The following is an 18,892-nucleotide window of genomic DNA, read 5'->3' as shown; positions in this document are numbered from 1 at the left end:
ACGATCCTTCAGAGACATCACAAATCATCATGTGAGTTCCACAAGAGAATTAACATACTTGTGGATGGGACTTCAAAGAATTGTTTTAATTAATATTACAGCTATTATCTTTTAAGGAGAAGCTTTATGCCTCATTTTTCCTCTATGTAAAGTGTCTGACAGGCACACATTTCTCCTTTTGGGACTTGTTTCGCGTTGTAGTAAAAAAATGATTTCAAAAATGAGAGGTAGTGTTATAACCCTATGACTGATATTCTTCCTTAGGGGAAAGGAGACATGGTCACATACTGGCTTGAAGGTAAGAAAGCCTCTGTCACCCAGAAGGCAGTCACCAGCACTCCTGTGACTCTGCAAGATGCCAACAGAGTTTCATATAGTCCGATACCAGGTGTCCTTTCCAGTGATCCTCTTTGAAGTCTGCTTCCTAATCACTCATTAACTCCAGTATCTCTTCTGCTTTCAGTCTATTAGGTCATCCTGCTGAATTAGAAAATTAGAAAAGAGATAATACACCCCTTTGGCCTTGTGAATGTATTAGCTCAGACTTTATTTACAGGTGTTTCTCCCAGCAGTGGCTCTGAAAATACAAAAAAGCAAAAAACTCATCTTATGGAATAATACATAGAAATGGCCCACCAGCTACCAGAGCAGAAGGTAGCTCCCAATGTTACTTCTTAATTTGATTTTAATGGGAAATCCTCGGCCAGCAGCCATCATGACTTCAAAATCGGTTTGACATTCCAGCCTGTGGAAGTCACAGGTGCTCCCGTAGGAAAGGAGACAGTGTAGTGCTACTGTTTAGTGGTATCATAAACCCTGTGAGTGTGGTTGGTTTTGTGCTATGAAAGGGAAAAATGAGGTATTGTGTGAGGAAGTAAGATCCATTGAAAGAGGAGGATGAAGCAGAGAAATTATACTGGATACAGATTGAAACAAGAATTTGTACTCCTACTTCCATTCCATTCCTATTGTCTGGAGCATGGAAAAAAATTAAGAAGAAAGTCTGGTGTGTTTCCATACAGCCAATTCCTAGTGACACCTCCCATCTTGTTGCAGAGACCTGAAAATCTTGGGAGAGAAATGCAAGACAATGTATACTGTTGCTAAACAGGATAAAGTTCACTACAGCTGCTCTTGTCTTTGGCTGCTCTGGGATTTCTTTGAAAAACAGCTCTTAACGTTAGCTGATGTTGTTGCTTTTACAAAAGTGGCAGTGAATCTACTATTGCTGGATAGCTGTCTGTCAGTGAAATCAGGCAGCCCTCTGAGTCACTGTGTAATTTAGGACACAGTTTAGGAAAGGTCATTCCTGAGCCAGCATTTCCTGTAAAGAGAGAACCGTCATCACAAGGGGAGTAATGTCTAGATGAGCATGTTTCTGTGAGCACTGCTGGTGCTGGCTTTATTTAAAGACATACCTTTCGGGGTTATCTGTTTTGAAGAGTTTAGCCCATTCCAGTTCAACTGATTAACAAACAGTCTAACAGACTAAGTGAAACTGAGAGACAAAGGATATCAAATATCAAAGCATTTCCACCATTATGTGAGCTACACTGGATAAAGCTGAATGGGAGGAGATAAAAGGGAAGGACTTTGAGTGACATAGCACCACTTGCTCCTGCTTATTCTGCTCCCTTACCCTCCAGTCTGTCCCTGATCCTAGGTAGAAGAAAAAAACACGCATGTAGTTGCAATTTTTCTGATATGAATTTGTGTAGTTTAACCAAGCACCTGACTACTTGTTCATGTTCTTATATAGCTAGCATAGCTACAACTTTTAATTCCAAGTATGTGCTATGTGATAGTGGTAGGAGTGCCACACTATGATCTTTCTTCGCTTCTGTGAGAAGTAAATGCAGCAGTAATGATAGATTTTTCAGGGTTGCCTAAGAGAGGCAGAAAGTTTAATACTTCCAAATTATGGGAGATTTTTTTGAACTACGCAGAAAAGATGTATAGCATTCTGAGTCTGTGTATGTCTCAGAAGTCTGTGAAACTGTCTGCAACTTGAATGGAAAAAAATTGCAGCAAGGGACATAGACATAGCTGACTTTGGCACATGAGATCCCAACATAAAGTCCAGCCAAATTTTTTAAATCAAAATTTTAAATTAGTTTCATGTTTTCCTAAGCTTAAAAATTCCATTCTCTTTTTTTTTTTTTTTTTTTTTTTAATTTCATATTAGAAGGTATGGTACAATTACTTATTTTGTAATCTTAGTAGAATAAACCTTTCAGTTATCAGTAGCCCAGAGATATCCTCTAATACAGCCATTTCCTTTATCCAAATGCTATCTAGAAATTGTGAAACTCTCTGCTCTATTATAGTGCTTCATGTTGTATTAAATACTTTACATTATCTTAATGAGTTTGCATTTGTTTACGTTTTTATTAAGAAGGTGCATATCCTTATCAAATGTGGATGTGAAAGTATATGCTTTGTCCATAGTATTTCGGTTTTAACTCTTCTGCTTTGTTTTAATGTTATCTATGGAATTAAAAGATTTTCTGAAAGTGTCTTATGAGTTTAAAATCTTCTAAATAGAAATGAGTGATGAGTGACTAACAGCAAGCTTGCTGGATTGGCAGCTTTAACCACTGACAGGTCCTTGGGTAGTAGTTCCAGTTCTGCTGGAGACAACAGAGACTCTTGCTGACTTCGGGAGGCTTAGCTCCTGGTAGTTTTCTACAAAAGAGATACAGCCTGAAGAGTGCCTGGGTCAGCCTACCTCAGTTTTATTGTTACTTCCTAATCCTCTCCTCGAACTGAGCATCTCCAGAATGAGAATTATTTTCTATGGACTGTTGAATCTCTCATATCTTTCCTACAACATCAAGCAATAGTCCTTATTAATGTCAGTTTGTCTGATGACTGTGATGATATGACTGACTTCAGAGGACAGAAGTACAGTAGTAAATGTTACAGATACAAACAGAAGTGTCCTCAGTCAACTGACAAGTATTTTAAGATTAATCTCAGGCATTTTGACAGATGTAGACAATGACAACAGCCATATTTCAGATGCAGGAAAGCATTTACCAGCTGGTAAAGCTCAAGTATGATAACCAGTACAGTGCTAATCTGTGAGATGCTTTAAATCCACAGAGATTCACATCTCAAATTTGGAGCTAGTCAGCTAATCTAGCAAGCATTCTTTTCTAAAATAGCACTATATACTAGAAGTATGTGATGTGTTCTTCCTTTTCTTGATGATTTTATCTATGCCAGAAAATGGGAAAGCAATTGCAATAATAGAGCTGAAGAAGTGAAGGTGATATGTACTTTATAAATCACTTCATACAGTAGCTATTCATTTTCTACAGTCATGCAAGATAATGCAGATGATACTAAGATACTCTATTCACGAAGAGGTGATTTTATGGAAAGATTGTGCATTCTGATTACTGCTTATTGCAGCTCTGTCTACCTAGCAGAGAGAAGGTAGGCAGGAACATTAAAAAAAAAATCACACAACACAAAAACTGACTTATGAAAGTATTTTATTAGCTTGATAAACCGTCACTATATTGTTTCAACTTGAATATTGAGGAACAGACTGAATAATCACAATATTTTTAAAAATCACAACAAGTAAAGCCAAAAATTCATTAATGTATTCCCAAGTGTAAAACTTCCTAGATTTTATTCAAACAATGGGCATTGTAAAAAGACTGTGTTTTGCCACCAAGAAGTTATTCTTTATCCCCAAGATTAGGTAGCAAACATATTTTAGTTAGCTTGTTATTGGTGTGTGTAGGGGGTCTCCAATTCCAAGGTTCTTTTTTTTTTGTAAACAGGAAAGTTATCTGCTTCCTTGTACAGCAAATTAGTCAAATGAAATAAATTAATTTGTTTAAATAAAAGTGAGGTGAAATCAGGTGTGCTTTGCAAACAATGCAGGGAGTGTTGAGCCTAACTGTGAAGTCAAAGGATGCAGCGTCTCTTTAAGATCAATGTCTGATTAGTATGAGATCTCCCCGACCTGTAGAACATCTCTCCCACCTACTCAGACCCCTAAAAATTACTAATAGCCCTTCAATCTGAATTGACCTCAAAAGTAGAAATCTTTGGTTTTTTAAAGAGCATCTTTCTGGGGCTGTCCTTTCAAACCTGTAAAAAGACAAGGCTATGCAAGATTGTTCTGGTTATACTACAGCTGAGTACCATCTGCTTTTCAGCTAATGAGCACCTTGTCCTCCTAATACCTCTGCCTATTCTTCCCTACCTCAGTATAAAACATTGCACTGTAGATTTTTTTTTATATTCTAAATTGGAATTTAAAGACAAAATATTTTGCAATAAAATATTCTCTCCAAATAAAATATGGGGAAATTGCCTTTCCTCCTAATGTAAATTTTGTTTTAAATTTAAATGCACTTTCAGATGTAGAGATATAAAACAGCCAGGGCTTAAAATGTGAGAGAGTGGGTGTTTAGAATTTGTTTGTGTGGGAATCCTAATGACTGAAATCTTCCAAAGAACACCCATGAGTCTACATGATATTATTTAATGTCCCACAGCACAGTAACCACAGTCCCCTGTGGTTCACACAGCGAAACTACCTACCCCACCTTTTTATTTGTATACCATCTTTCCACTGCACTAACTATGTCTTAAACACATATGCAATCCTTTTGGGAATGAAATTCCAAAGACTGGATTCAATAGTTTTCATACATCACTAAGTTTGACCTGGAAGCTGCATATGAAATGCTTAGTGTTACACCTTTGTGCAATTTGCCTTGGATTTCAACAGCAAAAAAATAAGTACTTCCTACCAGTGAGTACCAAATATGAAGCTCATGTAGAAGCATCCTTATGTTCATGACTGTGCACAATTGCTGATTATTACAGCATTTCAAAAGATAAATAGAGTGGTGTGAAAAAAAGTGTTTTGATGGGATCTAAAATTGGATCCCCACTACATAACATTTTTTTCCCTGTAGTTCTTGTATCATGCCTTCAAGCAGGAAAACACACTGTCCCTACCTGAGGAGCCATCTGGGTAAGCTACCAAAGCTACAATACACACATGGAACAGAGCACTAAACATAGTGCTTTTGTGACCAGAATTCAACACAGTTAACCTGATAAAGTAATGAAATACTGTGTATGATGCATTTTTGGTCTCTTTTGCTTTTATGAAAACCTCTCCTGTTCTACTCTCACTAGAACATGTGAGATTACAGAACCAGATTTTCAAAATGTTTAACCCTTTTTCACTCCCTGAGGAGAGAAAAGGACACTTTAGTTTGAAAAAAAATGCTGAAATTCCATGTTTCAGAATTGAATAAAGGTTCATTGGCAAAACACCAATGGTTTGGGGAAATGCTGAATGCAAAGAACTGGAAAAATTAAGATTTTGATTGCCAGGATTTCACAGGGGCCATAGTGAAACACAGACATGGAATGTCTTAACTCTGTTGGAGGAACTGTGTGTTCTTAAAAAGCCACAACAGAGTTGTTCTTAGAAGAAGTTTTTCTCCTAAAGAACAGAAGGAATTTTAAATTGCAGCAATAGATTTGAGGCAGAAAAGGTTGGAAGGTGTTGGAAAAACACCTCTGAGGAGATATCAAATTGCTATGTTGTTATGATTGTGTATTCTGTTACCTGCTCTTGCAGACATAAGTGTAGCATATATACACACACCCATCCAGGGTGCAGTTTGTAAGAAAAAACATTAAGTATAAACATTTCTGTGTATCTGACACAAGGCTAATCCATGCAACTGTTCTGAACACAAAATACACAAAGATTTAAAAACTAGTGAAAGCTGAATCTACATGTCTAGTAAAGACATCTAGCATTGATAGGACTGCTAAATTAAAGGTAATGCTTACCTATGAAAGTTTGCCAGAGTGCATGAAGAGGGACTTCTCAATCCATTCTCTCTGTAATTTCCAGACATAAAAGGGCACATACCACCAGAGAAGTAACAACTCCACCGACAGTTCTCCCTGTAGGGATTGCATGCTCAGCCTGGCTGCAGAGTGGAAACGGGCTCAGCACGTTTGCAGCTCCTTTGCAGCTGATGCCCCATGCCGTGGGGAGAACACCTCTAGCCTACTTATTAGGAAACTCCTCTACAAGTTTTAATACAATTTATATTAGAAGCAAAGACAGTCCTTTCAGGACTCAAAAGTTTCCTATGCCATGGCTTTACTGGGAACGTGCTGAGAGTCGAGGTCCTGTGTGCATGCTGTGCTCTGCAAGTAACTAGGTTAGTCCCTACACACATGAAAATCGGGTTGGCGGTGTTTGGTGGCCTGACAGTCGCCTACCTCTAACCCATGGCAAAATCCCAAGCTTGTGCTGCAAGAACTAACAATATAATTGAATACCTCAACATAACAGCTTAGGCTGGATGGATGATGTAGTGTCAAATTCTACCACCCTGGCCAAACGCAGGAGCTCACTCTGCGAAGTGGTACGTAGCAGCAGAGATGGTGAGAGGGGGTCACAGTAGCTGTTACTCTGGTAATTACAACATAATAAATAGTTACTGGAGCCAGGACTGCAGAGAGTTTGGATCAGAGGGGGAGGAACTGCCTGTGCAAGAGTATGACATTTCTACGGAATGCAGATCAAGAATACAGTACCAGTCCAGAGGGGCACACTCTGAGCACACTCACCTCTTGCTTATTCAGTTCCAGGGTGAAAGGACCAGCTATTGTTCTGGACTTGGGAGGACAAAGTGCACACTGATTAAAACTTTAAATTGTCTTTTGAAGACTTTGCAGTGATCAGCTGGTATGACTGTAAAAATGCTACTTGTGACAACAGAAATATAAAGGAAGCAACACAAGATTGCCTTTTGTTGATCTGAATACCACATTATCTCTTAAAAGAAGATAAACTACACTGTACTACTATGATAAATATTATTCCAAAAATAAAGTTTATATATCTTAGGAACGTCTCTAAATATCCAAATTGCTGTTTTCCATTAAATGCTTTATACACCCTCCCACCCATACTTTGGGACCAAGCAATATATGGTTAACAAGACATTTATCCCCCAAGATATTTATCCCCCAAAATGAGCTCCCCTACAACTTCATGCATTGTTTGGAAGAGACCACTGAGGAGAGAAGTGGAACTTTGACCCAGAGGTTTTTTAAAGTAGCAAGAACAGAAAGAAGCTCTCATCTCTGGTCATGGCTTGGAATCACACCCTAAGCTGTGGTATCCTGACGCTAAATTCAGACTAGAAGTAGCCTCTGAAAAGCAAAGTGCTTATTCCTGCTTGTTCTAAGATCAGCACTGGTACCACAAGTTTTAGTGTCCACACGAGCTGAACAAAAATAAAGTCCCAGATGCTCTCTAATCTGGGCATGTTATCTGCATAAAAAAATTGAAAATGCTGTCATGATGTCTGTGATCAAATATGCATTCGATTTTGACTGGCAAAACTATAAGAAGTCACTTTATTAAAAAAACCCAAATCAACAGAACCACAAAACCCCCAAAACAACAAAAACAAACAAAAAACAAACCTTAACAGCTAACCTGCCAAACAAACAGAAAAATCTAAACCCCTTTCATTTTCAAATTTAAAATTTCATCTTTTTAAAATGGCCAATTTCATCAATTTTCATTTCATTCTCTATGAAACTAGCAGACAAAAAAAAAAAAAGAAAAATAAAGAAAGAGGTTCCAGAGGCAGTACTAATTTATTTCTCTAATTTCAAATTCTCACACTTCAATAAACAAATTTAGAGGATTACTGTATATTAGCCTAGAAATATTGCTTAAAGTTGTATTTTATTGTGAAATCTTAGCTGAATGAATGGAGGGATGTCATTGCCTGTAAATATCAAATTTTAAACACACTGTTTTTTATGCCTCTTTCTACATTGTGGGAAGTTTTCCCTCTCATCAAACTTTGCTTGAATACAAGCATTCTCTTGTTTTTACACTAAGAATGGAATAAAGCACATGACTCAGATCTGCATGTCTGTATATCAAGCTATATATTTACTACTCCATTTGTCACTAAAGTTTGCTGTCTTGTCTTGAAAAAGCCCATGTAACTTTTGACAGAGAACATCTAATCCTAGACAAAATGGAAAAACTCGACTGCTTCCTATATATATATATATATATATTTGCAGAACTGTACAAATCTAGGTTCCCAGCAGGCTGGTGCCTTGCTCTCTTATGCAAGGCAAGTGATTACTCACAACCCTGTCAAAGGCAGTAGGCAGGACCCAGTAGCCTGTTTTCTCATGGTGAGTCTGATCTCCAGGAATGCTGAGCACCCCTGGGCACACAATGAGACCCTCACCTGCTCTGCTTAGAAGCAGAAAGCAAAAGACCCTCTTTGTCATTGTGTTCATTAGCAGTATTGTAGCAGTATTTGGCTTCAGAGGCCATGAAATAAACTTCCTGACGCCATTATAGACTTGCTCTGTACCTTGCAGAACAAGGTCCTGCAGTGACTAAGCCTGAGCAGAAGGCAAGCTGCTGACAGCAACTGAGTGCTTTTATGTGGAAGTTGAACATGTCAGGGAGAGGGTCTGTTTTTGTGGAATTCCTCTGCTCTTGGACAAAATCTGGGCTGCACAGAGTGCAGGTGTTCATTTATCACCACAGTAATTGCTGCATGCCTGAGCAGCAGAGCTGCCTGTAACCACCTATTCAGAGTTTTTGCCTGAATACATGATTTACCTTCAACTAGCTACTGTTTTCTGAATTTATCCTAATAGTATCCAGATGTCCCACCAAAACCTGGCCAAAGGGTTAACATCTTCTTTGTTCTGAAAGACACCAAGCTAGCCAGAAAATTGTTTCCTTCTTCTGGAAACACCTTCAGAGACTGGTTGTCTGTCACAATTTGACATAAGTTTCTCAACAAACAAGCAAATACACACATAAGTATATGTATAAAATTTACATTCACTTTCCAGACAATTCCATGGGCATGGAAAGCCTCATTTGAGTGCAAAATTCCTTTAAATTTTCTACAGAACATCTCAAGTTGCTACAAATGAAAGGCTGTTTTTCTTATTTCCTACTCTGGTAACTCAATATGTTTCTCTGGTACAACTTATGGTTGACAAAAACCAGCTAAGTAGGAGCAGCTATTAAGACTTCATTACACAGGAACTTTTTGGCATTCTGGGAGTTTGCTTATAGGGACTGGGGCTTTGTGAGATGCTAGCAAATTACTCTGTGCTTTAGCAACCATTACCCTAAGATCTGAACACTTGGAGTAGCTGCTTAGCATGGACATTGTGTTATACCACATCTCTGTTACCTGCACCATAGAGGTCAGGTGTCTATGCACAGCATGGAACATGCAACTTAGTGTTGGACAGAAAAGCCAGGATTTGTATTTCAGTGTATAAACTGCAGGCTCTGAATTTGAATCTTCACTACTCACTTCACATTTTCTTGCTATGTATCCATAAACTGTGAAAAAACCTGTCAGTCTGGTCTTTCTCCCAGCAAAGCATGGCTTTGAGACCCCTGAGTGGACTGTCACCATGCATTCCCCATACAGAAATATCTGTCATTTTAAAAAAGGCACAAGAAAATGGCATTTTCAGAAGAGTCAGATCCAACTCTGAACATAACTCACAGAAGTCTATTCCTGAAGCAATTTTTGAGGTACTGAAATATATTTTAAAGACCTGAGTTCACTGACATCTGCTCCTAGTCTCTGCAAGAACTGTGTCGTGTTCATGTTGCATTCTCCTTGTCAAGTATGCATCTAAAATCCAAAAGTATTAGAAACATTCCAGTGAACTCAAGACCAGTGGAAAATTAAGCTAACATGATGCTATTGGTGATGGGTTAGTCTTTGAAAACTCTCCTGAGCCTATCTGGTTCCTAGGAGACTTTTCAGAAGAGCCCCATGGGGTCAGGACATCTATTCCTTGACACAAAGGAAAACAAAATCCTGCCAGGACAAAGGGCGACAAATGACTTCTACATTGCCTGACATCAGCCAGCTATTGGAGTTCATGCTGACATCTCTCAATCCCTCCCAAAATGAAGTGACAGTATTTCAAAAACTTATTCAGCCATAGAGCACCACATTTTTTCCTACAGAGAGCTCCAGAGTTTCATTCAGCTCTTGATCTCAGCTGACAGCCAGTGCTGCCCTGCTGCCAGTGTGCCTACAGGCTTGGGTACAATATGCAGCAGGAAAACAAAAAGGAGGGAAAGGGAGAAAATAAAATAAAATGTAATTTCTTTTTTTCCAAAAATGAAAAATTGAATTCTTTAACCTTTAAACATGCTTGTTTACTTACAGAAAGTGTACTTCAGGCACAAAAGGTTTGAGTATCAGTCACATACCACTTTAAATTGAAATAGTATCAGGATTGTCCCATGCAGTCAGCTATTTTATCCCCTATCAAGAAATTGACGTTGCAGTTTTTTGTATACATACATATATATAAAGTATGCATCTTTCACACAATGGTCTCCTGGTCTGAGTTGACTCCAGTGGGGTTTATGTAACAACAGTACCTGTCATGAGGGCTGTTATCCTTGTAAGAGCAGACAATGACACTATCTTTAGGAGCCACAAAAATGTTGTCTTCAATGTCAGGGCAAGGAGTGCTGTCCCTGCTGGGAGAAGAGCTTTTCTTCTCCAAGGCACTGTACGTGGAGCCATCTCCCACGAACACATTCTCTGGCATCTCTGGGTAACAGCTCTCCAGGTATTTCAGCATCTCCTCCTGCTCCACCTTTTTGGTGAGGCTCTTGCACTCTGCCGTGGCAGCGGCGGTGGTGCCAGAGGTGCAGATGAACACGGTGTCCTCTCCCCTCAGCCCTCTCCTGTCCTTGCGGTAAGCTTTCCTGGCCAGCTCGTCACAACTTCCCTTGCCAGACTCCAGGTCCGAGGGGGTCCTTAGCAGCTCCATGACATCCCGGTCCTTGACTTCCTTACAGCACGGACGCATGTTCTCGGGACATTTGGTACAGCCGTCGGTCTTTCTGGTGAGGGCGATGGCGGCGATGCCCGGCAGGCAGATGGCCGGCCCGATGGCCAGCAGCGGGATGTCCCCCAGGGTCTCTCCCTTGATGCCAGACACGGTGAACATGAAGCCGAACACCAGAAAGACGCTGACCAGAGCCACCACCAGCCCCGTCCGGGGATTGATGTCGTCGGGTCTCAGGGTCCGCGCCATCCAGCTGGTGCGCACGGGGACACTTCCCTCCCCCGGAGCGCCCCTCGGGGCAGTGGACAGACGCTCCCCGGCTAGCTTCCGAAGTTTCCCCGGCAGCGAGGCACGGAGGACCCCGACAGCCGGCACCGCTCGGCTTCCCCTCGGTGGAGCCGCAGACGGAGGGCGGGCCGGGGCCGGGAGCTGTCCTGCCTCCTGCCTCCTCCCTCGCTCCCTCCCTCCCTCGCTCGCTCCCTCGCTCCCCGGAGCCGGTCGGAGCGGCTCGCCCGTCTGTAGCCCCGCCGCGCCCTCCCACGCTGGCGGCGGGCGCAGGGGGCTCAAACCTTGCCAAAGGCCGGGGGTACAGAGACCGGGCTTCCAGCAGCAGCGGCCGGGGAGACAGCTGCCGCGAGGGTTCACCTGCCCGGCCTCCTCCTCCTCGTCCTCGCCCGGCCCCACCGGAGCCCCGCACAGCCGTGAGTACGCGCACCGCCCGGCGCGGGATGCTGCGGGGCCAGCGCGGGGGCTCGGCGGGGTTGCCCCTACCTGATGGCCACCGCTGCTTCGGCGGCCGCTGCCGCCACCCCGGGCAGCTTTTCCCTCTCTGGCGAAGGGGAGCGGACCCCCGATGGGCGTCCTTCCTCGGGAAGTTGGCATGTGCATCCTCCTCACGGGCCTCTGCACCTAAAGCCTCTTCTTCGGTGAGGACGGGGCTTGAGAGGTAAATCCTTCTCCCGGGCAGACAGCAGTCCTGCCCAGAGTCTTCTTCCAAATTAGGCACCAGTGGAGAGCAAGGCTTCAGGAGATGCTCTGCGGCAGCTGGATTTCATCCTGAAGGTGGCCCTTAGGGATAAAGCCTCTCCTGATGTTATTCCCTCCCCAAGACTGAACATAGGTGTTGGGGTTCCCTTGGTATCCATGGCCTGCCGACTGTGATGGTGACGTTCTGTCCCTGTGATTTGATGCACCTCGGTGATGGTAATTTGAAGTAAGCACCACCAGCTGAATGAGTATAGAAAAGGATCTCATATAGGTGGGAATGTGGAAAGGCAGCAGCATCTTCAGGCAGGTTGCCAGTGATACAAAAGACTAAACACTTTCACCTGGGGCAGAGATATTGGGAGATAAAAAGGAGTGATACCAGAAAGCTTTCAAGAAAATTAAGGTAACAGAAAAGGACACTCTGAACTAAAACTGTGAAACCATGGTTTCATTAAGTTTTTCGCATTAACAAGATTTGTTTTCCTCATACCACAAACTTGGAAAGCTCAGAGAAGCCAATTTAGAAAACATTCAGATGTTTCTCAGGTCATGAAAAGCATGGGTTTTATTTACCCTTCCTACACTACAACATCAACAGAGCACCTCTGCGTTGTAGATTTCCATCTTGCCTTGCAGAGAGCAAATTCAAGAATATAATTTTGTAAGTGACAACAATTCCTGCCTTACAGGACACTTAATGGGGTGTCAAATTGAAGTATTTACTGTTTCATTTGGAGGATGGGTAAAAATGGGAGTAGAAGTACAAACTGGGGAGAGTCAGTGGCAATGGCCTGGATTTAATATTAAATGTTTGTAATGGATCATGATCATTATTTCAACTTGTCTTCCAGAAAATCGTCCAGTAAAAATCACACTGAACCTCTCACCTGTTGCAGAGTAGGCTGAAACAGGAATGTTTTGAACTCCATTATAAATACTTTCCTTGACTGAAAGATTTAAAAATCAAAACTTTCTATCCAGCACAAGTTAACTTCTTCTTGCCACTGTGCAGGACTTAGTAGTATGAGAAATGACAGTAGCATTCTCAGCTCCTCTTTTCCAGAGTGAAAATTTGCTGTTTCTTTCCATCTGCTGTTATTCAGATACACAGCTTTTATGTCCTCATGTTGGAATGAATAATGCCTTTTTTTATCCATCGGCTAGATTCTAGACGAAAGGAAGTGATTAACCTTAAGCAAGCCCGTCACACATAACTAAAATGTTGTAAAGTGTAAGTTATGAAGTAATGAGTATGTTGGTAACTAATGCCATGTAAGTCACTGCTCCTGCTCCCTGACCTTCCTTCACCTCCCCTAGTGCATTTGAATAGTTTTTCAAAAAAATTGGAAATTGTTCTTTTGTTGAAAAACAAATTATGATGCCTGGGAAAACCAATTACCTGAAGCTGCATTCATCAACAGTCCTTCAGAGATAGAAAAAGGACACAGAAATGTAAATATTAGTGGCATTTGTGGAGGGGAAAATTGCTGTAAGAGCTGAAGTACATGTCAGAATATCTAACAGGAGTAAAAATGGCCCTTCAAATTTAAGCGACAGGCTTACTGAGATGGAAGAGGGAACATCTACTTTGGAACAGAATGCTGTTAGAGGACAGAAAAACACAGAAAATGTCAGGACAAAGGTGGAACTAAATGTCTTCAATTTGTCCCTTTGTGAGTGATTTCAAGACAAGATTGTATGCTTCCAGCAGGAGGGGATAGAAAGGGAAAACAATCACCCAGTTCCAGGAAAGCATTGTTAAAATTGTCTTTCCAAGCTAGAAATCGAGAGATCTGCAAGTGCCACTTAACACAACTGAGCACAATGCAAATGGTTGAATTTTCTATCCTGTTCATAACTAGAGAAAAAAAAATTACTCCTTTCAGGCAAAGTATGTTTCTGGTCTGATGCTGTACACAAAAATTGGGTATTCAACCACGTTTTTACTTCACTTTTCAATGGCAACCTCTCTTCGTCCCTCTGGAGTGGATGGGCAGCAGGATGGGGACTGAAGCAAAAAAGTGTTCTCTATTGTAATAGATCTGGTTTGTGATCACCTGGAGAACCTGAACATATGTATCTATGGGATCTGTGAGATGCTGTGCTGGACAGAGTTAGTTTATCTTCACAGTGGCTGGTATGGGCCTGTATTATGAAATTGTGTTGAACACAGCGTTGATAATGCAGAGATGTTTTTGTTATTGCTGAGCAAGGCTTATACAGAACCAAGGCTGCCTCTGTTTTCTGTACTTCCACACTGGTGAGGAAGTTGGGGGTGCATAGGAGGCTGGAAGTAGACACAGCCGGGAGAGGTGACCCCAGTTGAACAAAGAGATATTCCAGACTGTGTGACACCATGCTCAGTACATAAAGTAGGGGGAAGAAGGAGGAAAGGTGAGACATTTGGAGTGATGAATTTGTCTGCCCAGGTCACTGTCAGGTGTGATGTGGCCCTGCTGGCTGGAGTTAAACCATGAGAGGTACTTCCCAGAGTCCCAAGGGAATTAGCTGACATAGTTGCCAAGCACTCTCCATGGTACTTGAAAAGTCCATGAAGTCAAGTGAAGTCCCAGGTGACGGAAGAGCAGAAATATTGGACCCACCTTTAAGAAAGGTAAGAGAGAGAGCTCTGGGAACTACTTATCTCTCAGCCTTCCTGGAATGACTTTGCTATTAAAAGCTACTCAGTAGATTCCAAATTGTCTAGAGAAGTATTCGATGGGTGGGCTGTTCAGTGGATAAGAAATTTCTTGAACAGTAACACTCAGAGGGCAGTGGTCAACCACTCAATCTTCACATGAAGATTGGTAATAGATAGTGTCCCTTTGGGATCTGCCTTGGGACAAGTACTGTTTAATGTCTTCCTCAGTGATGGAGAACCATTGGCAGATTTTCAGCCAGCCTGCTTTGAATGGTTTGAATGGTGCTGTTGACACACCTGAAGGTCCTGGTGCCATCCAGAGGGAACTGGATAAGCTCAAGAAGTGACCCCATGGGAATCTCAAGAGGTTTAACAAGACCAAGGTGCTGCATGTGGGTCAGGACACTCCCAGTATCAACACAAGCTGTGCCCACTTCTCCATTTCACTCACATCCCTCTGGATGATATCCTGTCCTTCAGGAGTGTCAACCACACCACTTACCTTGGTGTCATCTGCAAATTTGCAGAGAGTGCATGCAGTACCCTAGTCTATGTTATTAATGAGACATTAAATAACATTGGTCCCAATATCAACCCCTGAGGGACATCCTTGTCACTGATGTCTGTCAGTACTCTGAGCTGTTGACCATTACCTTCCGGATGCCACTGTCCAGCCAATTCCTTATCCATCTAAAAGTCCACTCATCAAATCCATCTCTCTCCAATATAAAGAGGAGGATGCTGTGAGGGACCATGTCAAAGGCTTTACAGAAGATAAATGGCATTCACAGTCCTTCTCTTGTCCACAGATGTAGTCACTTTTTCATTCTCTGTTTCCAGTCACTAGGGATTTCTCCTGACTGCTATGGCTTTGCAAATACAGTGGAGAGTGATTTGGCAACTACATTAGCCAATTCTCTCAGGACTTCCTGGGATGCATCTCAGTGGATCCCATAGACATATATGTTCTGGCTCCTCAGGTGATCAGGAACCTGATCTCTTAAGGAAGAAAGCACTTTTCTCAGCCAGCCCCCATCTTGCTGTCCATCCACTCAAGAGGTGTGGGAAGAGAGAGACTGACAATGAAAAAAGTTGCTGAGTATCTCAGGCTTCTCTCATCCATTCTTTCCAGTTTTCTAGTCATGTCATCAGAGGAGTACGTTTTCTTTGACCTTTCTTAATTACCATGGAGCAACCAAAACAGCTATTTGAATAAGCAGCTTAGGATGTACTACGTTCCTTTGGTTTTTTATGTAGGTTTGAAGATAGAGATCAGAAAAGGATGGACAGAGATGGATGTGGTGAAAAGGGTACCTGTTGAATGACAGGTAATTTTTCCTGGTACTTTTTTCTTAAACCCTTCTCTGAACCTGCTGTTTTGCAGATACGATTGTCTGCTTCAGTCAATGGCTTTTTGCAAGTGCAAAGACTTTCTCTGACCAGGCAGTACTGCAAAATCCATGGAAAAATGTGTGTGCCATATTTTTTAGTATCCTAAAGTTAAAAGGTCTGACAGATGAAGTTTTGAATTAATACATTACAATTGACAGCTGGTGTGAGATCTCAGCCATACCATGCAAGAACTCCGTAGCCCTTAATAACATCATGGGTAAAACTAGGCTCTAACTTTCACCTTCCAAGCTCTGAGGCAATGCTAAAACTTGATACTGTTTTTGAGTATGGGATCATGTAAGTCCTATCTATAATTTGGATATGGAACATGGGACTTGTTTTGCTAGCAAGTTTAGTGTGGATTGGGATACTCAAGTTTCAAGGTTTTACACTAATGCACTTGTGCACATATTTGAACCACCCCATTTGCTTGAGAAGACAGTCAGTCATTCTGCTGAGGTCACTGGCAGGCACTTCAAACCTGCTCAAGAGCTGCCTCATAAAAGTTCTTCCTGTCTGCAACAAGTACTGCTTGCTGTAAGTGGATGCTGAATGCGCAACATCCATCTCCAGGCCTTTTAGTACATTGTGTTTTCTTGGCAGCATATACAAAAGAAAATACTTCACAGGTTTTTTTTGTAATGTGAAACTATGTGCTATGATCCTCATATAACTCTGTTAAAAGATTTTTTTTTTCTCTATTTGATAATGCTTGTTGTTTGCCCAGCTTCACATACCATAATTACCTTATTTATATTTCTTAGGGTGTCTGTGTAGCCACTTCTGATGCCTCTTCCATGCCTCTGGGCTGCTCTCAAAAGTTCTCTGTTTCTTCATGTCTTCAAGCACAAGAAGTTCACCTGAGGGAGGATTTTTGGGCTCTGACTGTTCACTCAAGCCCCTGGGTCTTGCTCTTTGTAGACAATCATTCGTGCTAGACTGCTGCTTGCTGGCCAATTGGCCGGATGTGGAAGGACTCTGCTGATGAGAGCATCTGATCAATAAACAAGGGCCAAAAGAGAAATATCAGATGCCTGAAGGGCTTGTGTTTTGTCACTGAGCCATCACACCAGGAGTGGGATTCAGAAACCCTGGTAGTGAGTCATGCATCCGTCTTGAGGTGACCTCGGGGACTTAGCGGGATTGCTGTGGAAGAGGTACAGGCTGCTGTATGAGTCACGGCATCAGGCAATAAATTAGCCAATATAATTCACTGGGAAATTTATCTAGCTGCATCGCTCTGCCTGATGTGCTCTTTCCCTTTGGGAACCTTCTGATTAAATATTCTTTATTTCTTGTATCAAAAATTGCTCACAAAAGATGCCATAAACTCGGGGGAGTCACTCACAAGTGCTGCGCGGTACGCACAATGGTGAATAATGGGTAGCTTGCTTTGTCCCAGAGAACTTACCAAACACTTCTTAAAGGGGGTCTCTAATTGAGTTGATTGTCAGTGGAGAAAGAGGTAGGGAAAATAGGTTGTCTTGACCTACCTCTGCTGGAGAAGCTAATAATTTTTTATATGCTGGAACATTTTTAAGCAGTTTTAAGCATAATCATGACCATATATTAGGGTACTTGCAATGACTAATTCTTTCTGTGAAGCTTACTGACATCCTTCCTGTCTATTTAGAAAAAATTAGTATAAAACTAAGGGAACTGATCAAAAGACTATGCATGTTCCTTGCAGGCTCTGGACGACTGGAACTTCCCAAGCCAATTAAACTTGAAGCAAATTTAAATGGGGATGGATATCATCAAAGTCTGTAGCTCATTTAAACAATGCAAATATGTATTTTAAAAAAATCATCCTATGCTGTGGATATGAAAGAAGAAATGAAATCTTTGTCACAGCAGTCTTGATAGCCTGACCCGTGATTACTTCATGCCACATCTGTACCTTTGCTAAGATGTAGCAGCTAATCCAGGAAAACATTTCCAGGCATACAAATGACAAGAAAATAATCAGAAGCAGTCGGCATGGATTCACAAAGGAGGAACACCTGCTTGCTCAGCCTGATAGCATATAGTGAAACAGCTGGCCTGCTGGCTGAGGGGAGCATGGATACTGTCTGCCTGGACTTCAATAAGGCCTTTGACACTGTCTCCCATAAGACCTTCCTAGACAGGCAGTTGTTGTATGGCTTAGGTGAGTGGACAGTGAGCTGGACTGAAAACTGCTTGAATAGGCAGACACAAATGCTGATGATTGGTGGCACAACATCTGGCTAGATGCTGGTGACTAGCAGGGTACCCCAGGGCTCAATACTGAGTTCCTCAACAATATCTATTAATGATCTTGGTGATGAGGCAGAGTGTACAATCAGGAATTTTTCAAAGAACATAAAACTAGGAGGAGCAGCTGATATCAGAGGATCATGTTGCTATCACGGGGTTGTCAACAGGCTTGAGAAATGGGCTGACAAAACCCTGAATTTAGTGAAATTCAGCCAAGGGGAAATGCCAAATCCCGCACGTAAGAAGAAAAAAAATGTATATGCTAGGCACTGCCCACATGGAAAGCAGCTTGATAGAACAGGACATGGGAGTCCTGGAGGACACCAAGCTGAGCATAAGTTAGCAGTATGCCTTTGTGCCAAAGAAGGAGAATAATGTCCTGGGCTGCATTAGAAGGAATAGTGCCAGCCAGCTGGGAGGTGATTCCACTCCTTTACTCAGAGCTGTTGAGGATATCTCTACAGTACTTTATCCAATCCTGTGCTCCTCAATAGAGTATGGCCATGAACATATTGCAGAGAATCCATTCCTCAATGGACCCTTGAATGGAAGGGTCATTAGGATGACTTAGGGACTGGAGCACCTCTGCTGTGAGGAAAGACTGAGGGAGCTGGGGCTGTTCAGCCTGAAGAGAAGAAGGCTCAGAGAGATCTCATCAATGCCTGTGAGTGCGTGAAGGGAGGTCACAAGAAGGAGCAGAGCTCTAGTGGTGCCCAGTGACCAGAGGCAGTGGAAACA

The 18,892-nt window shown here is 42.0% G+C and overlaps 2 protein-coding genes across 8 annotated transcripts in view; one reads left to right on the top strand and one right to left on the bottom strand.

Moving 5' to 3' along the window:
* LOC106857798 (atrial natriuretic peptide receptor 2-like) overlaps positions 1-2,524 on the top strand; it is a 46,648-nt gene extending 44,124 nt beyond the window's left edge. For all 7 annotated transcript variants that reach the window (XM_088156017.1, XM_088156019.1, XM_088156018.1 and 4 more), the window contains one exon: positions 265-2,524. In XM_088156017.1, coding sequence (XP_088012143.1) covers positions 265-414 — 150 coding nt within the window. In that variant the 3' untranslated portion in view covers positions 415-2,524. The remainder of the gene's footprint in view (positions 1-264) is intronic.
* Positions 2,525-3,483: 959 nt separating this feature from the next.
* Positions 3,484-11,228, bottom strand: TMEM215 (transmembrane protein 215). Its single transcript, XM_088156023.1, has one exon. The coding sequence runs from the start codon at positions 11,143-11,145 to the stop codon at positions 10,423-10,425; it is 723 nt and encodes a 240-aa protein (XP_088012149.1). The 5' UTR covers positions 11,146-11,228; the 3' UTR covers positions 3,484-10,422.
* Between the last annotated feature and the right edge of the window lie 7,664 nt (positions 11,229-18,892).

Source organism: Sturnus vulgaris, chromosome Z, assembly GCF_052056855.1.
Source record: "Sturnus vulgaris isolate bStuVul1 chromosome Z, bStuVul1.hap1, whole genome shotgun sequence".
NCBI lineage: Eukaryota > Metazoa > Chordata > Aves > Passeriformes > Sturnidae > Sturnus > Sturnus vulgaris.
This window is presented reverse-complemented; position numbering and strand designations above follow the sequence as displayed.